This window comes from Myxine glutinosa, chromosome 12, assembly GCF_964187855.1.
Source record: "Myxine glutinosa chromosome 12, kmMyxGlut1.1, whole genome shotgun sequence".
NCBI lineage: Eukaryota > Metazoa > Chordata > Myxini > Myxiniformes > Myxinidae > Myxine > Myxine glutinosa.
This window is the reverse complement of record NC_136272.1, coordinates 89,163,327-89,187,616: the sequence shown is the minus strand read 5'-3', so window position 1 is coordinate 89,187,616 and position 24,290 is coordinate 89,163,327. Positions and strand designations below refer to the sequence as shown.

The window sequence follows — 24,290 nt, the reverse complement described above, 5'->3', positions numbered from 1 at the left end:
TGGGAAGGACTCCTCAGTGGGCTGTATTGAAATGCTGGAAATTAGCACCATTTTGTGTGATCCTGCAATTCTTGCCTACAGGAGTCGCTAGTTGACGATGACAGGTGACCCTTTTGTATTTTATACTATTCAGCCTCGAGAATTGGACGTTGCTTGCAAAGTTATGTTATCTCAATAAGGAGTATGCCATCAGTGATGTATTACAATCAACCCATTCCAGTGTTTCTTGGAAGTTTATGAAAGGGCATTAAAATTTTTATGCCGAGAAAATATTTACATGGGCAAGAAGGGGACCTGTGACAATGTCAACAGAATGCAAAAAAAATTACAAAAAATATATTTATAAACCATGTTTTTCATATTTTGTTCGCACATTCATCTGCAATTGCAAAATGAATGTTGCATGGATGAAAGACAATGGACGTGGCAACATAGAGCTGAGCATTTGTAAATATGAGCTCAAGCAAGTACACTCCAACATTGTGGACAGTGTTTGGCCCGAAGCCTTGTTGATGGTCATACTGAAAGCAAAGCGAGCTGGAAACTGTAAACTGTAAAATGTAAAACTAAACTGTAAAACTGTAAAATCAGCAAAGTCATGGAATCCATCATTGCTTCGGATATGAAATCTTTCCTCTTCTCCAATGGCTTGATCTCTGATCATCAATTTGGTTTCAGACCTGGTCACTCTACTCTGGACATGCTGCTTCTGCTTTCTCAACAATGGATGGAGGTCCTCAATGCCAAACAGGAAATTAGAGCTGTCTCCCTTGATATATCACGTGCCTTTGATACGGTCTGGCACCACGCTCTGCTCACCAAACTCTCCTCCTTTGGTATCCATGGAAATCTCCATGCATGGCTGGCAGACTTCCTCTCTAGTCATAGTCAACGTGTGGCCCTGAATGGATTTCTCTCATCTCCTCTTCCTGTTCAGGCTGGAGTTCCCCAAGGCAGTGTTCTGGGCCCTGTGCTTTTTCTGGTCTTCATCACTGATCTCTCTGACTCTCTTGAAAATCCTCTCTATCTCTTTGCTGATGACTCTACTCTCTGTCGCTCCATTCCTCATCCCTCAGATCGGCAGTCTGAAGCCTCCTCACTCTCTGCAGACCTGGACAAAATCACAGACTGGGCAAACAAGTGGAACATGTCTTTCAATCCTGACAAATCTCACACTCTTACGATGTCTCTCCGAAAAGACCGACTGGACAACCCTCCCATCCACTTTCTGAATAATCCTCTCCAAGAAGTTCTGTCACTCAAGCTTTTGGGTCTCACTATCTGCCATGATCTTTCCTGGGAAAACCACATTTCAAATCTGGCCTCCAAAGCCAGTCGCCGACTGGGCATCCTCCGTCGTGCGAAGTCCTTCCTTGGCACACCTGAGCTCCTCACCACATACAAGGCTTTCATCCGTAGCTCAATGGAATACTGCTCTCCCCTCTGGGCTGGTGCTCCTGCCTCACACCTAGCTCGTCTTCACGCTGTTGAAACCAAAGCGTTCAGAATCATTGGAATCTCCCGCGATGAAGCTAACTCCGAGGGCCTTTCACTCACTCACCGCAGGCAGGTTGGTGGTCTTTCCGTCTTCTACCGACTCCTCTCCGGCCTTGCGGCCTTGCACCCCCCTGCCAGCTCTCTCTGGGCTGTGTCCCCCAAATATTCCTACAGGTCGCACAAGATCTGCCTGCAACCCTCTTATGGTTAAACTGCCAAAATCAAGACTCTCTGATCACCTTCACTCCTTCATTCCTCTTTTCTCCCACCTCTGGAACAAACTCCCTCACTCTCTTCAATCCCACTCCTCCCTCCAGGTCTTTAAAACAGCTGTTCACCACCATCTCTTATCTTCCCCCATCCAAAACCTTGATCTTTTCCACCCCTGCTAATTTCACCCCTAATCCACTTTTTTGAAATACCAACTTCTTTCCTGGAAGTCCTTGGTGTCCTTGTGTTTTATACTTCTCCCACCCCCCCTTCCCACGCCTCCTCCCCCCAAGCCCTCTCCCTCCCACACATCTCCCGATGTCCCTGCTCTCAAATGTTGTGTTTGTGTGCTTCCCCTCCTCTCCCCATCTTGTCTACCGCTCCCTCTTTTTATATATTTTGTTTGTCTGTTTGATTTGTTCGTGTGATAAATGTTAGCTATTTCACGAGCCTCGATTCTGTATACAAAAAAAAACAAAAAAAAAACTGCCACTTGAATGAAAAAAGTGGCCTTCAGTGCAATGCACAAGATCAGGACAGTCCTATTACCTCTGCCACAAAAGGTGGATGGAGGTTGAGTTTTCACCCCTGTCTGTCTGTTTGTGAAGTGGATATCTCAAAAAGTTTGGACAGATTGGGACGAAATTTGGTGGACAGATTGCATGTGTTACAAGGACAAATAGATTAGACAATGGTGAGGATCCTGATCTGGATCCAGATATAAAATTTTCAAGTGATTCTTCACCATTGAGAGATGGGGCAAAAACAATATACAGCATGATATTTCAAAAGGTTGTGGACAGATTATGACAAAACTTAGTGGTTGAGTTGGGTAGGCGACAATAAAAAGCCGATTAATTATCGACCGTTGGCAATATGTCTAGCAAAATGTGTACAAGCAAAAAAATTAACAAGCAAAATGTGTCTAGTTTTTTGTACTTACGTGACCCACCTCTGATATCTCGCTGAAATTTTGCATGTATTTTGTTTAAAAATCACTTGTAATGAATTCATAGCTCGACAGTGCAAAAAGTTGCACATTAATTAGTTATGATCATTAGCAAAAACTATAGTGCCACTTTGTGTCCATTATTATATTATAGCTATTAATTATTTCGCTGTGTATAACAAAAAAAAAAAAAAAAAAAAAAAAAAAACCACCTTTAGAGGCCATTTTTGTTGGCCTTTTTCGGGAACTGTGGTTGTTGTTGTTTTTCGGTCCCCTTTTTGAAGCAATGTTTTACGGCCGGATGCCCTTCCTGACGCCAACCCTTTTTGCCGCCTTTAACGACAAGCAGGGAATTACCAGTGAACTGGTACTCAATTTGCCGACCTCGGAAGGATGACAGGCTGAGTCAACCCCCCTGGCGTTAATTCAGCAATTGACCGGGATTCGAACCCAGGATCCTAGGATCCTAAGCCGGCACCCTAGCCGCTAGCCCAACACCAGGGACTGAATAACTGAATTGCTGTGTATAACTGAATGGAAATTCTAAATATAAAGTATGCAGTCCAAGTAGAGATGGAGAAACTGTCCAGGAGTGTGGGTGGTCGAGGTCTTACACACCCTCACACACACAGTCGTATGAAGTAAGGAAATTATACAATTCTTTTTTTAACGACAAGATGGCCATTCTAATTTTAATATCAAACCGAGTGATATTTTATTTTACGGCATAGCCCATAGGGCAAAGCCGTCTAGAACAGTGTTTGTCTGTCCATATGCTGCTCAAACGTATACCAATCAGAGCTGAGGATCTGGTCACATGACAGGGTGATGTGATTACGTCTGACGTCATTAAGGCATATAACGGCTGACTCCACAATCCGCCATTTTGATTCCTATGCCGTTCAGGCCGAACATACGTAGTGTGTTCAAAAAGTATCCGACCTTTATTTTTCGTGCGTAAAAAAAAAGAAGCTAGGGAGGTGTTGATTGGTGCACGTATGTAGGCGATCCTAATGCACACGCGTGAATTTTTTCACACCTGCAGAAGCTGTCATTCGACGGCAGACCGCCGATGAGTGAGGACATGTAAGTGAGTGCCGTCGGATTTTCGTTTTTGACAAAATGACGGAAAAACTTGAACAACGCTACTGCATCAAATTTTGTGTTTCATCAAACTTGCATCAAAACTGCAACTTCGTTTTAGTGGGGGGGCCAATGTAGCAGATTGAAATGCCCGGTGAAATTGCTTGTTAATTTTTGGACACTGGTTGGGCTGTCTTTAGGGATGATATAAGTTCTAGAAAAAATATGTCTCCAATTGTTTCAAGTTCTTTATGGCGGCCATTTTGGATTTTCAAAATGGCGGATGTCGAAAACGTAAAATTCCATTATCTTGGCTTCTAAATGACCTAGAGTTTCGATTCTGGTGTCCAGTTGTACATTTTTGGGGATAGAGAATTGAATGAAACCTTCTTTAATAACCTACAAGGGATAAAAATAGGTTTTTATGGCACAGCCGAACCAGTGTCCAAAATCTAACTTAATGCACATCTATCTTAATTGTTATTTGTTATTTGTATGTTCGAGATTCGTGACCCTGAGCTATGATGGAGCCAAAAAGCAAGAAAACCAAGAAAGAAACTGATTTCACACTTTGCATTCAGTGCCAGGATCCCCAAGGTGCACTAGTGACTGAGCCAGCACTGGGCTCATATGCAAAGTTTCTCCAGTTCATCCAGGAGAGGGCACGATATGGTGATGCCCACTTCAAACAGATCAGCGAACGATTAAGCTGTTTCACTGCCACTGACTTGAGGAACAATAAAGCAAAGTGGCACCGGGCATGTTATGGATCTACATGCAACACTGCTCACCTGGAGCGTGCTAGAGTTCGCCACCAGAAAGCCTGCGAACATGGCGACACCCAGCATCTTCATAAGAGGTGTGGACGTCCTTCTTCTGCACCTGCCGCTGCAAGTACCTCAGGTTCTACGCAAGACGAGACTCTTCGCTTCACACGTTCATCATCAACTCCATTCAACAGAGACCTTTGTTTCTTCTGTCAAGAGGTCACTAAGGAAAGTGTACATGTTGTATGCACGTTCAACGCAGGTAAACAGCTGAAGAAAGCTGTTGAAGAAGGCAGCAACCACAAGTGGAAAGTTCAGCTGAGTGCTGCCATCAGTGCACATGATGCTCATGCGATCGACGTCAAGTATCATCTCCCATGCTGGGTGCAGAATGTCCAACGTGCTCCCAAGAGTGGGACATCAAGTGATGACAAAGAACACATACTGCAAGAAACTAATGTTATCAAAATAGCCGCAGACATTGAGTTTGTCAGCCTTGTTCGCTCTCTACTCCAAGCTGGTGAAATTCTCAACATGTCTGACCTGAAGTCGGTTTACTCCAGGATTCTTGACAATAATGGTGTGCACAATGTCCCATCACCTACTACCCAAGGCATGAAGGAGAAAATCAACTCTCACATTGATGACGTTCACTTCATGAAACCAAAACGTCGAAACGAGTCAGACTGTGTATTCTCCACTGCCGTGCGTGATGCAGCTGTCGAAGATGCAATGACGAAGACAAATGAAAAAAACATCGAACAACTGTTTGAGAGTGCCTCTGTTCTCCGCAGTGCCATTGCTTGTCAGAACAAGCACCCATGGCAATTTGAAGGAGAAATGAACACTGATGATGCTGAAAAGCATGTACCCAAAGTACTCTATGCTTTCCTCCGCTGGCTACTGGAAGGACCAGCCACGAGCATTGAGCCAGAGACTATGCGCTCAGCCACTATTCATCGAGATGTTATAACCATCAGTCAGAACATCATGTACGGCTACAAGTCAAAACGCCAAGTCACGTACAAGCCCAAAGAGCCAGATGCACCATTCCGCCATCGCTTAGAATGGCCACAGCAGCTTGCCGTTGCCATTGTAGTCCATCAGTCCACCAGAAACAAGAAGCTTCTGGATTTCCTGCATGGGTTCGGTCTGTCTGTTGATTATAGTCGGATCTTGCGGTTGGAGACACAGCTGGCCAACTCAGTCATAGAGTCTACGACAGAACAGGGTGTATACTTTCCAAGAACCATGCGCATAGGGACGTTTGTCTTCTTTGCAGTGGACAACAGTGACTTCAATGAAGACACACCTGATGGGAAGCGGACACTCCATGCTACAGCCTGGGCACTCTACCAACGACGGGAACATGCACCCTCCACAGATGAACATAGAACACTGACACTACATGACCGAAAGGCCAGACACCGCTCACTCAAGGTTCTGACTGCTCCAGACTTTGTTCCTTGCCAAGCACCAAACAAACAATCTGCCACAGGTACCACGTATAGCTTCAAGACACGGTCAAACCCAGATGTCACCAAGCCGTACTCTGCGACGGACACAGTGTGGCTACTTTCACGCACAATCATGCGAACAGCTGAAGCTGAGGACGTACAAGACGACATCATCCCACCAGATGACCAGCTGCAAGCTGCAGAACCCCAGCATGCTGACCCTGTTGGGTCACTCGTCCACGATCCAAAACAACCACCTGGCAGTAGGATCAAGCATCACGATATCCCAACTTGGACAGCCTACAACTCACTGCTCTCCTCTTCGAAGCCTCTGACAGAGGTCAACGCCCTGCCATTGGTAGCAGCACCAGCCCATGAATGGCAAACACTGATAACAGTCTTGAAACAGACACAGCAAATCAACTGCATGGTCATGGGTCCCGATAGGAAGACAGTGATCACCTTAGACATGGCCCTGTATGAGCGAGCCAAACAGCTGGAGATGACCAGAGATGACTGCAAAGGCAAGTGGGTACTGCGACTAGGGGAGATGCACACTGTGATGGCTGCACTGAGGGCTGCTGGGAATGCCATAGAGGACAGTGGTCTTGACGAGGCTTGGTCTGAGGCTGATATCTATGGCCCAACAACGACCAGACAAATACTGGAAGCCAAGCACATGAAGAGGGCTTTGGAGGCCCACATCACCACTGTCCAAGCCCTCTTCGACCTCTATGTGGACGAATTCTTCCAAGAGCATCCCCATCTGAGGGGCCCATGTACCCAGTCAGCACAACAGGTTGCCCAGAGCTGTCATCTACACAACCGAGAGGAGATGACAAGCGCGCAGAACAACATGCTAGCTGTCCTCGAGTCAAACGAAGTCCTGGAGGCCATGGCAAAGTTTGATGAGAGGAAAGAAGCCAAGAGTCCACTGTTCAAGTTTGTGCGACGCTACATGCAGATGATAATGCTGATATACACATTCATCCGTGCCACCCGTGATGGACAATTTGAGCTTCACCTGTCTTCACTGGATGAGATGTGCATATACTTCTTTGCACATGACAAACAGAAATATGCCAGGCTGACTCCCCGGTACCTTGCAGAGATGAAGGCCCTGAAGATGACAGATCCAGGGATCTACCAAGAGTTCATGGATGGGAACTTCAGTGTCCATAAGAATGAAATCCCCTTCTGTGCTGTAGGTGTGGACCATGCACTGGAGCACATCAACAGGATCATGAAGGTGACAGGGGGTATTGTGGGCATTACCCAGAATGCCAGTGCCCACGAAAGGTTCTTTCTGACAGCACCAGAGCTGAGTAGGCTTGCTGAAGAAGCCCGTCAGATGGCTGGCTCACAATCAGCTACACGCAAGGAGCACCACGACCTATCAACCACAGTCTGGGCTCGGCAGGAAGACAACATTCGTCGACTGAAGAATGTGATCAGAGAGTCCATGAATCCCATGACGCATGAGGGTGAAGACCTGACGACTATCATCACCAAGGTGGTGATGCCAGCTGAAGTACAGAAGGATGTCTGCAACCAAGATGAGATTGGTCAGAAAGCGTATAACACGTTTGTTGCAGAGCGCATCAACACAAATGAAATCAACCTTTGGGCCAGAATGGGAAAGGTCAAACTGAAGATGTGGAAGAGTGCCAGGAAAGCTGTGAAGCACAAACTGGCAGACAAGGTTGTAGAGCTGAAAGACGACAGGTCACTGTTTGCGCGCATGCTGATCGTGGCCCGCTCACGACCAGAGATCAACTTGAAGGATGCCATAGGTCAATATGAATTCACCGCGCTTCCACGAACCCTCTTTGCAATGGCTGGGACACTACTACCATGCACAGACAAAAGCAAGCTCATGGGCATCCTAGAAGATCTACCCAAGAAGTCAACTGGCACTGGTCAGCAGCCAGACGACGACAATCCTGAACATACTCCACCCCCTCCCAAGAAGGTGACTGTCATAGACGGCATGGCATTAGTGCAAGCAATGGGTAAGCCACAATGGGTCAAAACATGTGCCCAGTGGGCTGGCCATTTCAATGCAACACTGGACTGCAAGACCAACGGGTATGATGAAGTCCACCTCGTGTTTGACCGATATGATCTGCCAAATTCACTGAAAGAGGCCACACGGGAGAGGTGCCAAGGTGGCAAGCCGCCCACTGCTTACCACGTTCAAGACAGCACCCCGATTGGGAAACTGACAGCAAAACAGTTCCTGTCGCACACCAACACCAAAGATGAGCTAACTGTCTATCTGGCAAAGAAAGCTCTGTGTCACTTTGAGGGGACTACCAAGGTCTTCATCGTCACTTCAAGGCAGGATGTCTTCTCCAACTGCATGGATGTACAGCATCTCCGTAGCTCCCAGGAGGAGGCTGATACGAGGATCTTTCTTCACAGTCTAGATGCCGTCCGAAGAGGTGCAACACAGCTGTACATTCAGTCACCTGATACTGATGTATTCATCCTAGCACTCCACCGGTACCATGAACTATGCAAAGACACATACTTCATCACGGGTGTGGGGAACAAGAAGAGGCAAATCTCACTGGAACCAATAGTACATGAACTTGGTGTCAGGAAGGCTGCAGCCCTACCAGGATTCCATGCATTCACGGGAGCAGACCAGACTGGTCGGTTTGCCGGCAAGGGAAAGCTCACATGTTGGCAAGCCCTCAATAGGTGCTCTGTTGAGGTGGTATCTGCGTTTCATGACCTTGGGGCCTCTGAGGAGCTGAGAGCTGACACAGAAAGTGACATTGAGGCATTTGTATGCCAGCTGTATGAGCCTCGTACTACAGTTGTGGATGTGGGCAAGCTGAGGTGGAGACTGTTTACCAAGAAACAGCTAGAGGCACAGAAGCTGCCACCAACACGGGGAGCTTTACATGAAGCCATTGCTCGTGCACATTTCCAGGCCATGGTGTGGCATCAGGCTGATGTACCGGACCCCCAGCTTCCACAACCAACAGAACATGGATGGAGAGCAGAAGGAGATCAGCTGGTGCCCATCACAACCAAGGACCCTCCAGCCCCAGCTGCCATCACACATCTAATCAAATGTAACTGCAAGAAGACCCAATGCATGTCTCACTGCTCATGCAGGTCTCAGCATCTCAACTGTTCTGAGATGTGTATGTGTGGGGCAGATGAAGAGGTGTGTGGTAACACGGGTCAGGAGCGCCCCATGGGAATCGATAACACTGATGATGAGGAGGATGGAGATCCTTCAATGTAACAATGAACACTGCCAACTAAAAATATTGCACAAAGACATTATAAGTGTACATTTGAACACTAAAGTCCAGCCTTTATGTGATTTAGAAGTGAAAATGATGGAAAAAAATATATATATGTGTTGGCATAAGTGCGTGAAAATCCAAGATGGCTGCCATAAGAACCCTTTTGATCATATGTAGGTGTATAAATGTGTGTTTATTGGATTAAGTATCCGCAAATATGTACATTTGGACACCAAAATTAACACTCTAGGTCATTTAGAAGCCAAGCTAATGACAATTTCGGTTTTCAACAAACGCCATTTTGATAATCCAAAATGGCCGCTATAAAGAACTTGAAAAAAATGGAGACATATTTTTTCTACAACTTCTATCATCCCTAAAGACAACCCAACCAGTGTCCACAAATTAACATTTGAATTCAACGGGAAAACATTGCCCCCCCCACTATTTCTGGGTCGTACCCATAAACCCAGGACTCATCGCCAGTGATCACTGTGTTGAGGAAGCTGGGATCGCTGTTCACAGTCTCCAGCATGTCCTGTGCGATCTCCAAACGGAGTTGCTTCAGCTCAATCGTTAGCAGCTTTGGTACGAACTTCGCTGAGATTCTCCTGAAGCCCAAATCCTCCTTCATAATGGAATGAACGGTGTTGAATCTTGCGGATCGTTTCCACTTGGGAATCGCCAAGCTTTACACAAAATTTGATGCAGTAGCGTTGTTCAAGTTTTTCCGTCATTTTGTCAAAAACGAAAATCCGACGGCGCTCACTTACATGTCCTCGCTCATCGGCGGTCTGCCGTCGAATGACAGCTTCTGCAGGTGGGAAAAAATTCACGCGTGTGCATTAGGATCGCCTACATACGTGCACCAATCAACGCCTCCCTAGCTTCATTTTTTTTACGCACGAAAAATAAAGGTCGGATACTTTTTGAACACAGTAGTATTGTCATGAATCGCCATGTTCTACCTTTACGTTTTTCATTAAGTGTGAAACACAAACAAACCGATTGTTAAAATGACCATAAAATATCAAAACCATAGATAGACGTTATGGCTCTTCCAACAACATGAAACATATAGGCCTTAGGCTTTTTGCTTTCATGCCTCGCCTTCATGCCGCTCCGGACATATCAAGTCCAGGTTTCTTAATACAGTAGTATCGTTTTCGTAATAACAATAATAATAACAATAATAATAATAATAATAGTAATAATAATAATAATAATAATAATAATAATAATATAGTAAATATGACCATAACACTTTATTAATCCCAGTGTCGTAAATGCAAAGTTAATGGATTTAAGCGGTGTATGGTTCATGAATCAACGATAAGCGGTGTACGGTACTAATAAGGGCCGAAGTAAGGAATTCGCCTCGGTTTTTTTAGTAATATCATTTTCATAATAATGATAAAGTAACGTTAATATTATAGTAAATCTAATCGTAACATTAATCCCTTTGTAGTGACTGCAAAGTTACAGGAGGTTAAAATACATCATCTTCTATATATTAAAGTAGCGGCAGTTTTGTGTCCGTCCGTCACGCTACGTCATTACGTCTATGTCATTATGCCGTACGATGACGTACAACGGCTGACTGCACCGACCGACATTTTAATTTATTTGCCGCACAGGCCAAACATGTCATCAAAGCGGTCATGTGTTTTTAAACATGGACAGCTTTACGTTGCAGCGAGTAGAGTAGGAGACCCACTTGATCTGCGCATCTTTGCCAACCAGAGTGAATTCCACATAAGGGGAGGAACTGCACATGCTGCAGGCCGGCAAACCCACAATGTTGTTTATAGTGAGATCATATAAACTCAGGAGCAGATCGAGAGTGAAAATGGACTAAAAGTTGTTTTAAAATAAGTTGCTTTAAAAAATTTTTTTGAATGGACTAAAAAAAACTTTAACTGGAGTAAAATACTTAGTTCACCAATATATACATTACAACAAACGTAGGCTATATGTAAAAATAGAATTGGCCATGGTGACAGACAGCTTAGAGACTTGGAGTGCTACAAAATAATTTAATACTTACACTATTTGCTCACTGCTATCTCCACCCAGGTCATACTATCCTCGTCAACTAAAGTATCAAACAAGCACGGCTACGTCACTGTTAGACTTTGTCTTGTTTAATTCTTCATGAACTGAAATAAATTATCAAACTAGTTATCAAAGCTCTTATTAAAAAATGAATTGGAATGTTATTAAATAAAAAATAAACCCTAACAACCCCACGGTCTATTCGATTTTGGTTAAGGTACAGATGCAGATGCAGGCCTATCAGTGAGATACAAAGCATAAACTGTTCAGCCTGCTGGAAGTATGCCCTCTACCAAGTTCCGTTCTAGTTTGTGCCTACAATTGTTGCTTGCAGTAGGCAGCCATGGATTACTTGTTCAACCAAAAGTCGGGTGCCATTACAAAGACCATCATTTGGCACCACATTACGCAACAACATAATGAGCATGTGAGGAGGTAGGCCTAAAACATCGAGGGAAATGAGGTACTCGACTGGGCAACATTTAAACGACTGGGCAAAAACATAACTGGGCAACAACACGACACGACTGGGCAACAACATTTTCAGCACTCAAACAAAGCCACTCTTCACCTGGAAACCATGCGGCTACTTGGTTGTTTATTTCGTGGGTCATTGCATTGCGTGGTGACCAGGAACATAGAACATGGACCAGGAACATAGCATTACATTACAGTCCTTAGTTGCCATTTTAACTGCCCAGAGTTTAAGCTTGAAGGAAGATACAGTATTCTGTATTATCTTACTTCAACAGACGTTGAGTTTAAATTGCATAATTTTAAACATCCTGGCATCACAGTCCTTGTGTTAGATTTTCATTTTATTTTATATCCAAAATAAAGTTCATTTATACTTGCCGTACCATGAACCAACGTCGCCGATTGCTGCAAGATTTACACTTTGGGGCTCTTCCATGAGCCTAGACCTTGTATTTAAAAACAAGAGTTGAGGAGGAGGAGGGAGCAGATGGGAGGAATGATACTGACATGGATGGATTTGACACCATGAATGGACGCGAAGGGGAGAATTTTGGCGTGTGCACACAGCCTTTGCAAAATTGACACCTCAGGATTCCCAGACTGAATAACCTGCAACAGATTCCTGGGTGGGGTGGTGGTGAGAATGCTTTTGGTTGAAGGAATGGAGGAACATTTGGCTGTGAATGAAAGAGGAGGCTGGATGAATTGAATGCTTAGGAGTGAGGAAGTTTTGGGGAATAATCCTTGTCAAAGAGAAAAGGAAGATATTTTGATAAAGAAGAACAATTAATGGGTTGTTCCTGATGGAGTAATAAGCAGGGTCAGGCATTTTAAGTTACACTTTTGAAGTAGAATTTTTTATGTTGTGAAGAGGTTTCAAGGAAGAGAAACATTTTATTCTGTTTGGGGATATTGTGAAGAAGGGATAGGAATATGTGTAGCTGATCAATGAAATTGGAGGTTCCTGTTTTATTAGAATGAAGGAGAGATATTTTGTTTAAGTCTTTGAGGGAGGAAGGGAATGGATTGAGGTGAGGGATCAGAGGTAACAATAACTGGAATGGAGGAGATAGATTTGTGTTCTGGAATAAGAGGAGTGGAAACAATGCAAAAAAATAAATAAATAAAGAGGATTTAAAAGACCAATTGAATCACAAATTTCACACTTGCAACGGCAGGTTAAAAGTGCCCAGAAAGCAGAACCGAATCAGTATAAACACTCACAGCGCATTCACAAAAGGCCTCATTTAGCATTCGTGCGTCATTTTGAAAGTCACGTATCGGATACAAAATGAAAAACAACTCCACAATATACAGAAGAACATGGATGTCTGACCTCCAGCTGAGTCAAACATTCCATAACCGCCGCCAGATCTGCCGGCTTGTCCCCTCCAACCTCCACGCCATCCTCTACCTGAGCCTCCAGCTCTAGTCCCCGGTCCAGATCGTCCACGACCCCAATACGATCGAACACCACGCCTTGGACAGCTTCCAAAACCAGCAACCTCCATGGCACTGTCTGACGACAACACGGCATTTTATTACTTCACTGATTTACCCATTTCCTCAATACAAGGTTCTTAATGACAATCTTTTTTGCAGCATCAATGTGCACATATCCGATATTGCACAAGTCACCTGCATTCATTCTCAACCATATTGTCCATCACCCCCAATAAACCACCCTTTTGTCCCCTGCCACTCCGACTAGGTCGGAGACGGAGGACATTCACATGAGCTCTGTCCGGCTTCCAACTGACCGATCATCTGTCCATGTAGTTTTGCATATGCAATATTTCAAAAACCATTGAGCATTTAGCTTTCACATTGCAGATATCTATTCCTCATGACATTATCTCAACCTGATTAGATCACAGCTGTGATTGTCTGAATTATGTTGTCTTGGCAACCATCTTGGTAATTTGGCTTGTGTACAGGATATTTCAAAATACATTCACGATTTAGCTTTCATATTACACAGATCTATTCCTCATACCACCCATAAAGTGGGGACTTGGAGTATCAGCTCCTTGTTAAACACCTGGATACATATCAATGGTCCGCTCATCTCTCCTATTCCTGTCAAAGCTGCAGTGCCCCATGGCAGTGTCTTGGACCCACTCTTTCTCCTCATCTTCATCAATGATCTTTATGATTCCCTGGAAAATCCTGCCCATCATCATGCATGTGCTGCGTCAACACCACAATTGAATCAGTAAATCAATCACACCATTACAATGCCTGTGCTGCATCAACACCACAATTTAGTCAGTCAGTCAGTCACACTATCATCATGCATGTGCTGCATCAACACCACAACAAAGTCAGTCAATCAGTCACACCATCATCATGCATGTGCTGCATCAACACCACAATTAAGTTAGCCAGTCAATCAGTCACACTATCATCATGCATGTGCTGCATCAACACCAGGATTCAGTCAGTCAGTCACATCATCATCATGCATGTGCTGCATCAACACCACAATTCAGTCAGTCAGTCACACTATCATCATGCATCATGTCCTGCATCAACACCACAATTCAGTCAGTCAGTCACACTATCATCATGCATCATGTCCTGCATCAACACCACAATTCAGTCAGCCAGTCAGTCACACCATCATCATGCATGTGCTGCATTAACACCACAATTAAGTTAGCCAGTCAATCAGTCACACTATCATCATGCATGTGCTGCATCAACACCACAATTCAGTCAGTCAGTTGCACCATCATCATGCATATGCTGCATTAACACCACAATTCAGTCAGTCTGTCAGTCACACCATCATCATGCATGTGCTGCATCAACGCCACAATTCAGTTAGTCAGTCAGTCACACCATCATCATGCATGTGCTGCATCAACACCACAATTCAGTCAGTTAGTCAGTCAGTCACACCATCATAATGCATGTGCTGCACCAACACCACAATTCAGTCAGTCAGTTGCACCATCATCATGCATGTGCTGCATCAACACCACAATTCAGTCAGTCAGTTGCACCATCATCATGCATGTGCTGCATCAACACCACAATTCAGTCAGTTAGTCAGTCAGTCACACCATCATAATGCATGTGCTGCATCAACACCACAATTCAGTCAGTTAGTCAATCAGTCACACCATCATCATGCATGTGCTGCATCAACACCACAATTCAGTCAGTCTGTCAGTCACACCATCATCATGCATGTGCTGCATCAACACCACAATTCAGTCAGTTAGTCAGTCAGTCACACCATCATAATGCATGTGCTGCATCAACACCACAATTCAGTCAGTTAGTCAGTCAGTCACACCATCATAATGCATGTGCTGCATCAACACCACAATTCAGTTAGTCAGTCACACTATCATCATGCATCATGTGCTGCAACAACACCATAATTCAGACAGTTAGTCAGTCACACCATCATCATGCATGTGCTGCATCAACACCACAATTAAGTTTGTTAGTCAGTCACACAATCATCATGCATGTGCTGCATCAGCACCACAATTCAGTCAGTCAGTCAGTCACACCATCATCATGCATCATGTCCTGCATCAACACCACAATTCAGTTAGTCAGTCAGTCACACCATCATCATGCATGTGCTGCATCAACACCACAATTCAGTCAGCTAGTCAGTCACACCATCATCATGCATGTGCTGCATCAACACAATAATTCAGTCAGTTAGTCAGTCACACCATCATCATGCATCATGTCCTGCATCAACACCACAATTCAGTTAGTCAGTCAGTCACACCATCATCATGCATGTGCTGCATCAACACCAAAATGCAGTCAGTCAGTCAGTCAGTCACACCATCATCATGCATCATGTGCTGCATCGACACCATACTTCAGCCAGTCAGTTAGTCAGTCACACTATCATCATGCATGTGCTGCATCAACACCAAAATGCAGTCAGTCAGTCATTCAGTTACACCATCATCATGCATCATGTGCTGCATCGACACCATACTTCAGTCAGTCAGTCAATCACACTATCATCATGCATCATGTGCTGCATCAACACAACAATTATTATTCAGTCAGTCAGTCACACCATCATCATGCATGTGCTGCATCAACACAACAATTCAGTCATTCACACCATTATCATGCATGTGCTGCATCAACAATTAAGTCAGTCAGTCAGTCAGTCACACCATCATCATGCATCATGTGCTGCATCAACGCCACAATCACCTACCAGTACCTCAACTACCAGTACCTCAACTACCAGTACCTCAACTACCAGTACCTACCCGTTCTACGGATATCCCCGTCCCACTCTACACTATCGCGTAACCATCTCATTACAGTTTTAACCGATTTCCTCCTTCTGCTGCCATTACCTTTGCAGAAAGACCGTTCCATGCAATTATTGTCAACGCTTTGCTGATATAAAGCAATAAATTAACATCGATAACGAATAATAACTATCAATTTCAGAAATTCGTGTATCCAGACCAGAGCAGAATACAAATCGTTAGGAAAACACAGGTTGACATATTATTTGATCACAATGCTATTAATGTATTATTAATGACGAGTTTTTTGACTTACCAATGAATGTTTTATTTCTCTCACGATTAAACCACAAGTATGGCACGTTTTCAAATGTCAACCATTTCTACGTTTGACCGAGACCACCTAACCTAAACATTGGAGTCTTGGAGTCTTGCTGTTCGCGCCATTGCAGTAACGACTTCTCCCATTGGTTGACTCCTTGCACTTCAATCAATCCCATTCGGTAACGTTTAGCAGCCACTCTGCGCAAAGAATCGCATTTGCCTATTTTCAGATATTAATTTAAAATCTCACAAAACAAAAATGTATCCGAGTGAAAGCCATTGAGCTTAGACCATGAAAAACCAAGTGCTACACCACCAGCAAGGCCACCGCGATGACACCGAATGTAAAAATAATTATGAAAGGTGACAAAACAGGTACTGTACTAATCTTGTTATTCAGGTTAGCACATGCATTATCTGCTGAGCATATTAGCAGTTTGGCAATTTTGTAGCCTTCACGGCTTTAAACCCTGACGTCTCCCATCCCATCATTGACAAGCGTCCACTATCACTATCACACGAGCAGACCTCTCAACCTGCGATTACAGTCGGTCGTGAGACGCATTTCCCAAAGGCCGGGATCTTGGAGCCGCCGAGGCCCCCAGCGAGGTCCAGGGGGCAAAGCTTATAAGCATCCAGTCGCTACTTAATTTTGAGGAAAGACTTGAAGATTGTGCACTGTTCAGCTATTCACAGTGCAGTATCTTCTTTCGTTATTACCCTGCGCTCGCGAAGCGAAAAGCGGAGTTAAGCATTCAGTTACGTATTGTTAGGGATCTCGGACGTCGGCGCTCCCCTTATCAAGGGGGGGTTAATCCCCTTGTCTTTTTATCTGGCCGACCCGAGTCCTTAGAAGTTATAACGTTCCTTCCGGTCGGTGGTAAGTAGGGTTATTGGTCGAGTCTTAGTCCAATTACCGAAGTACTACCACCGGCCGTAAAGCAAGGAGATAACTCCCGCTCAAACCACGGATATGATGGAAAATGCCGAGCGGATAGCAATCCGAGCCGTTAACAAAGTGACTAAACCCGATTCTGAGCGGTTCCTAATCGTGCCACGTTTACCCAATTAGAGAAAAGACGAATGCGATCGGACAAGAGGAAACCAGAAAATAGGAAGAACAAAGATTGATTTATTAACAATGTACAAAGAAAGAAGAAGAGGAAACGAAAGGAATATACAAGGTAGGAAGAGGAAGAAGCAGCACACAGGGCAGTCTTAAAGCAGTCTTATCCTTAATACCCAGGACAACGGGCCTGTCTCAGACACTCACACGGGGATTGTAGATGGTAGGGCGGAAGGTCCAGCGATGGGGTCCAGGCTCCGGTCGGCTCCAGTCCAGGCTCCTGGCCAGCGGGCGAAACCCGGCAGGCAGCTCCGCGTGTAGTTGAACGCGACCGGACAATTATATAGCGGGGGGAAGCTGGTGTCCTGCGTATGTAATATGTGCACACTTGTGCCAAACGCCCTCTCTCTCCCCAATGTCCTCTTTAACAAGTGCGCCCTCTTCTTCTCAGTCCTTCTCCAAGCCACCCTTCCAACACGTCCTCTTTAACAAACCCCCGGCGCATGAGTCTCTTGGTAAATGTGCTCGCTGGCAAGTCCCCCGCGCAGTCCTGTAATGCGCACCAATCCTTCTCCGTGTAAGTCCTGTGAAAGGGCTTTGCGCTCGCCTTTATAACTCGCCAAGTGATCACTTCGCGAGCCCAAAACCATGCCTGTCGCCGATGTCCCTTCAGCCCTGGTTGGCTGGTGAGGGCTACCGGCTCCGCCTTTGACGGCTGGATGACGAGGCCACACCTTCTTCTTGGCGTTCCGCCCCCTTTTTCCGGGCCTCACCGCGTGGCTTATGGCGGCGTTTGAACGAGCTCCAGCTCAAGGCAGTGAACACTGCTAACAAAGGTGCGTAACAAATTGGGAGAGCCATAGGGCAGACTGGAGGGCGCGTAATGGCGTCGCTTGGAGAGGGAGGTTGCAAACTGAACGGAATGGGGCCTACTTCTTATTTGATTGACACAACACAGATTCAACTATTGGAAACACGGCCTTATCTAAAACACATACTAATGAAATAACTGGAATCCTATGGTGGCCTACGTGTTGCTTGTGGACTAACTAGGGGTGCTACCTTTAACCTTTAATGATTTTGAATTTATTTACACAAGTGAGGGTTCTCAAAACCGCAAAAGTATGTACGTACGTGTGCCGTGTCTGCATTTGAAAAATTCATTTTCTCGGCAACCGTTGGTCCGATTGACATGAAATTTTCACCATAGGAGGGCCTCCTCCTGTATAATATTTTAGTGAATATTATGACGTCATAGGTCACGTGGTACAGGCGCCACCTTGGAAAAACTTTCCAACTCTATATCTCCCAAATATCTCCCAAACCGCTCAATGGAAAAATGGAAACATGGCTCATTGTCAAGTACTCACCATGGGGAATAAGATATGTTGATGGTGATGTCATCGGTGCCTTAATTATGACGTCATAATTCGACAAGTACAACACTTGATCAGATCAGTATGAAAAAAAAAATTCCTCTGCAACTGTTAGTCCGATTGGCACGAAATTTTCAGAATATGAGCGGCTCCTCCTGTGGAATTTTTAAAATGATAATTTTGATGTCATAGGTCACTTGGTACAGGCGCCATCTTGGAAAAATCGAAAAAAGGTTGCACCTCAATATCTCCGAAACTGCTCCATGGAAAAAAACTGAAAAAAGGCTCATTGTCAAGTACTCCGCTTGGGGGAATAAGATATGTTAATGATGATTTCATTGGTAGTTTCATTATGATGTCATAATTCGACAAGTACAACGCTTGATTCGATCAGTATGATTTTTTTTTCTCTGCAATTATTGGTCCGATTGACACGAAATATTCACCATAGGAGGGCCTCCTCCTGCAGAATATTTTAATGATTATTATGACGTCATAGATCACGTGGTACAGGCGCCATATTGGAAAAATTTCACACCTCTATATCTCTCAAACCACTCCATACAAAAAAATGAGACCTGGCTCATTGTCACCGACTCCCCATGGGGAATAAGATATGTTAATGATGATGTCATAATTCGACAAATACAACACTTATCCATCCGATCATTATTTTAAAATATTCAGCAACTGTTGGTCTGTTGGACACGAAATTTTCACCACAGGAGCGCCTCCTCCTTTAGAATATTTTAATGATAATCATGACATCATAGGTCATGGGTTACAGGTGCCATCCTGGAAAAAACGAAAAACGTTGCACCTCTATTATCTCCAAAACCGCTCTATGGAAAAAATTGAAACATGGTTCATTGTAAATAACTCCATATGGGGAATAGGTGTTGTTAACGATGATGTCATTGGTGCCATAATGACATCATTATTCGACAGGGACAATGCTTCGTCTGATCAGTTTGAAATTTATTGAGCATGATCTATGCAACAATTATATAGAGAATATAAATTTATGATGTCATCACTCACGTGGTCTGGCAGCCATATTGAATCAAAAAAAAAGTAACGTTCAAAAACAGAAGAGTTGGCTCACACCAAGTTGACTGTGCAGGGTAAGTATCCTATGAATACCATCCAGTTTTGCTCTTTGTTTGGGATCATACTGCTTTGAGCTCCCAAGTTTAATCACAATGAAACATTCCACCGTCAGATTTTTAACCGTCAGATATATATATATATATATATATATATATATATATATATATATATATATATATATATAATTATATATAATTATATATATATATATAATTATATATATATATATGTATATATATATATATATATATATATATATATATATATATATATATATATATATATATACATATATATATATATATGTAGCGGTTACCGCTGGGTGTACACAATCGCCTTGCACCTGCCAGGACGCGGCCAGGGCGCAATCGCCATGCCGGGCTCGTCCGGACGGGCCCAGACGCGCCTCTCCCGGGCATGCCCGAACTCGCTGTTCCCGGGCTCGCCCGAACCTCCCGGGCACGCCCGCTCTCGCCTTTCCAGGGCTCGCCCAGAACGCCCGGGCATGCCCGCTCTCGCCTTTCCAGGGCTCGCCCAGAGCGTCCGGGCATGCCCGCTCTCGCCTTTCCAGGGCTCGTCCAGGACACCCGGGCATGCCCGCTCTCGACTTGCCAGGCCTCGTCCAGCAGTAGCACGCCCGGGCAGGTCCAGACTCGCCTTTCCAGGACTCGCCCTTGACACCCGGGCATGCCCGGTCTCGCTTTTCCCGGGCAAACGCTCCGGCATAAATGTGTATATATATTGCTGCCCGATAAACGGGCTTTTCAGAGTACCCGAGTTTGATACGTGCAATAAAGCAACTCGGACGAATTTCCGTCTTTGGTCGCGTCAATCCTTTCGACTCGCGTTGGAGCACAGCTCCTTCACTGGTGACCCCCGAACATGGACACGGCAGTGGCTCTTAAACTGCCTACCTTCTGGGAGGCTCACGCGCTGTTTGGTTCACCCAGGCGGACTCCCAGTTCGCCCTGCGAGGCATCACCGCGGACGACACCCGCTTCCACCATGTCGTGGCAGCGCTCGGCTCCGCCACCGCGGCCCGCGCCTGAGCCTCCTCGAGCGCCCGCCAGCTGCTGACCAAGTATGACGCGATTAAGACGCTCCTCCACGACGCTTTCGCCCTCCTCACCGGCGGCACGAGCACGGCGCCTGCTCGACCTGCCCGAGCTCGGCGACACGCGCCCATCCCGAGCACATGGACTACATGCTCTCGTTGCTCGGTGAGCACTCTCCGGATTTTCTGTTCCGCGAGCTGTTCCTTCGCCAGCTGCCTCACCCGGTACGCCTCGCCCTGGCTGGCACGTCGATCACAGATCCCCGCGCCTCGCCAGGGAAGCCGACAAGATCTCCTCGGCGGGCCAGCACATCGGAGCGGCTACCTGGAGCCCGCCGCCATCCGAGGCGACACCCACGACGCCTGAGCGCCCCTGCGCGGTTGGAGGCCGAACTGCCGGTGCAACTGGCGGCCGCCACGCCGCGCCGACCGCTTCCAACACGACGGCCGGGGGCCTCCACCTGACCAGGCGTGGTGTTATTACCACGCCAGGTTCGGACACAAGGCTCGGACATGCCGACCCCCGTGCACTTTCGGCAAGTCGGGAAACGGCCGGGCCGGCGTTCATTACCAGCCATGAGCGCCGGCCACTCGGGCAACTTGCTTTTTATTAAAGACAAAGCGTCCGGGCGGCGTTTCCTTTGTGACACCGGCGCCCAACTGAGCGTCATACCCGCCTCCGAGCAGGACAGGCGGAACGCCGTTTGGGCCTCTCTTTGGTCGCTGCTAATGGCTCGGCCATACGCACTTTCGGCCTGCGCGACGTCACCCTCTGCTTCGGCAGCCAGCGCTTTCAGTGGACCTTTGTGACCGCCAGCGTCCCCATGGCTTTGCTGGGCGCCGACTTCCTCTGCGCGCACGGGCTGCTGGTCGACGTCAAACGACGTCGCCTTGTCAACGCCGAGACCTTCAGCTCCCTGGCGTGTACGATGAGCAGCTACGCGCCGACCGAACTGGCATGCGCCCTCCCGACGGCGAACGAGTTCGCTCGCCTGCTCGCGGAATTTCCGGCCCTCACGCGGCCGACGTTTTCGGCCGTCGCAGTGCGACATGGGATCGAGCACCACATACCCACTACGGGCCCGCCGGTCTACGCCAGGGCCCGCCGCCTCGACCCGGCCAAGCTCGCCGTGGCAAAGGCCGAGTTCGACGCGTTGGAGCGCCTCGGCGTCGTGCGGCGCTCCGATAGTGCGTGGGCCTCACCACTGCACATCGTGCCAAAGCCGGGGGGCGGATGGCGCCCGTGTGGCGATTACCGCCGCCTCAACGACGCTACCACCCCCGACAGGTACCCGATCCCGCACATCCAGGACTTTTCCGCCCGTCTGGCGGGACGTGTCATATTTTCAAAAATTGACCTGATACGGGGATACCACCAGGTACCTGTACGGGCGGCTGACGTCCCGAAGACGGCCATCATCACGCCGTTCGGCCTGTTCGAATTTTTGAGAATGCCGTTTGGCCTCAAGAACGCGGCCCAGGCGTTCCAACGCTTGATGGACGGCGTGCTGCGCGACCTGCCATTTATTTTCGTCTATCTGGACGACATCCTCGTCGCCAGCACGTCCCGCGCCGAGCATCTCCTCCACCTCCGAACACTGTTCAGTCGCCTCAGCGAGCACGGCTTAATTGTCAACCTGGCCAAATGCCACTTCGGCACGACGACCGTTGACTTTTTGGGCCACCGCATCACCAAGACCGGGGCCGTGCCGCTGCCGACCAAGGTCAAGGCCATCACCACGTACCCGCGTCCCCGCTCCGTCAAGGCCCTACAAGAGTTTCTCGCATGGTGATTTTTTATCACCGATTCGTGCCCCGTGCTGCTCAGCTCATGCGGCCCCTTTACGAGGCCCTCCGGGGCAAGCCGGCCAAGCATGACATCGTTTAGTCCGCGGCCATGGACGTGGCATTCGCGAGCGCAAAGGGGGCCCTCGCCGGCACAACGCTGCTGGCTCACCCGGTGCTCAACGCGCCCATCGCCCTCACTACGGACGCCTCCAACTACGCGGTGGGCGCCGTCCATGAACAATGGGTGGACTGGGTTTGGCAGCCACTCGCTTTTTTCAGCCGGCAGCTCCGGCCGAACGAGTTGAAATACAGCACGTTCGACCGCGAGCTCCTCGGTCTATTCCTGGCCGTTCGCCATTTCCGACACCTCCTGGAGGGCCGCCGGTTCACGGCTTTCGTCGACCACAAGCCATTGGTCTACGCAATGGCCAAAGTCACGGAGCCGTGGTCGGCCGCCAGCAGCGCCACCTCTCCGCCGTGTCGGAATTCACAACGGACATCCGGCATGTCGCCGGCAAAGACAACTGTCTTTCTCCGGCCAGCGCGAACGCGGTCCACCTCGGCGTGGACTTCGCGCTCATGGCGGCCGACCAGACCACCGACACCTCGGTGCAGGCCCTCCGGGTGGCGGACACGGGCCTCCGCCTGGCCGACATCCCCTTCGCGGACACTGTCCTGCTCTGCGACATCTCCCAGGGCCAGCCTCGCCCCATCGTGCCTGTTACCTGGCAGCGCCGCATCTTCACCTCCATCTACGGCCTTTCTCACCCGGGCCGGAAAGCTTCTCAGAAGCTGGTGTCGGCGCGTTTCGTCTGGCACAGCCTTCGACGGAACGTCCGCGACTGGGCCAACGCCTGCACGGCCTGCCAGCGGGCCAAGGTCCACCGCCACACCCAGGCCCCGCTGGCACCTTTCGCCATGCCTGAACGGCGTTTCGACCACGTCCACGTGGACCTGGTGGGTCCCCTGCCCCCATCGCGGGGGTTCACCCACCTGCTGACCATGGTGGACAGGACCACCAGGTGGCCGGAGGCCGTGCCCCTCAGCTCCACCACCACCGCGGACATGGCACAGGCGTTCATCGCCACCTGGGTCATGCGCTTCGGCGCACCGGCGGACATCTCGTCCGATCGCGGCTCACAGTTCACGTCCGAACTTTGGGGCGCGGTCGCCCGTTCGTTGGGAGTCACTCTGCACCGCACCACGGCCTACCACCCCCAAGCCAACGGGTTGTGCGAGCGGTTTCACCGCTCCATGAAGGCCGCACTCATGGCCGGCCTTCAGGACGACGGTTGGGCCGACCGTCTGCTGTGGGTCCTTTTGGGCCTCCGCACGGCCCCCAAAGGAGGACCTCCGGGCGTCCGCCGCCGAGCTCATCTACGGCCAGCCGCTCCGCGTCCCGGGCGAGTTCGTGCCAGACGCTACCAGTCCCTGGTCCGCCGCACGCCAGCGCTCGGACCTCCAGGAGGCCGCCCGACGATTTGCCCCCGTGCCTACGTCCCGCCACGGTGGCCCCCAGTCCTACGTCCCCCCGGCGCTTCGCACAGCGGAGTACGTCATTGTG

At 47.7% G+C, this 24,290-nt stretch overlaps 1 protein-coding gene across 9 annotated transcripts in view; it reads right to left on the bottom strand.

Annotated features, from left to right (window-relative positions):
- Positions 1–24,290, bottom strand: part of MCM8 (minichromosome maintenance 8 homologous recombination repair factor) — a 112,532-nt gene that overhangs the window by 75,824 nt on the left and 12,418 nt on the right. For 5 of the 9 annotated variants that reach the window (XR_013620963.1, XM_068132055.2, XM_068132053.2 and 2 more), the window contains one exon: positions 13,098–13,280. Coding sequence is in view for 8 of the 9 variants with exons in the window: in XM_068132053.2 (XP_067988154.1) it covers positions 13,098–13,280 (183 nt within the window). In the remaining variant the exon portion in view is untranslated. Of the gene's footprint in view, positions 1–13,097; positions 13,281–16,324; positions 16,531–24,290 lie in introns of all 9 variants that reach the window. The other 4 variants (XM_068132056.2, XM_068132052.2, XM_078766077.1 and 1 more) reach the window with 3 other exon arrangements.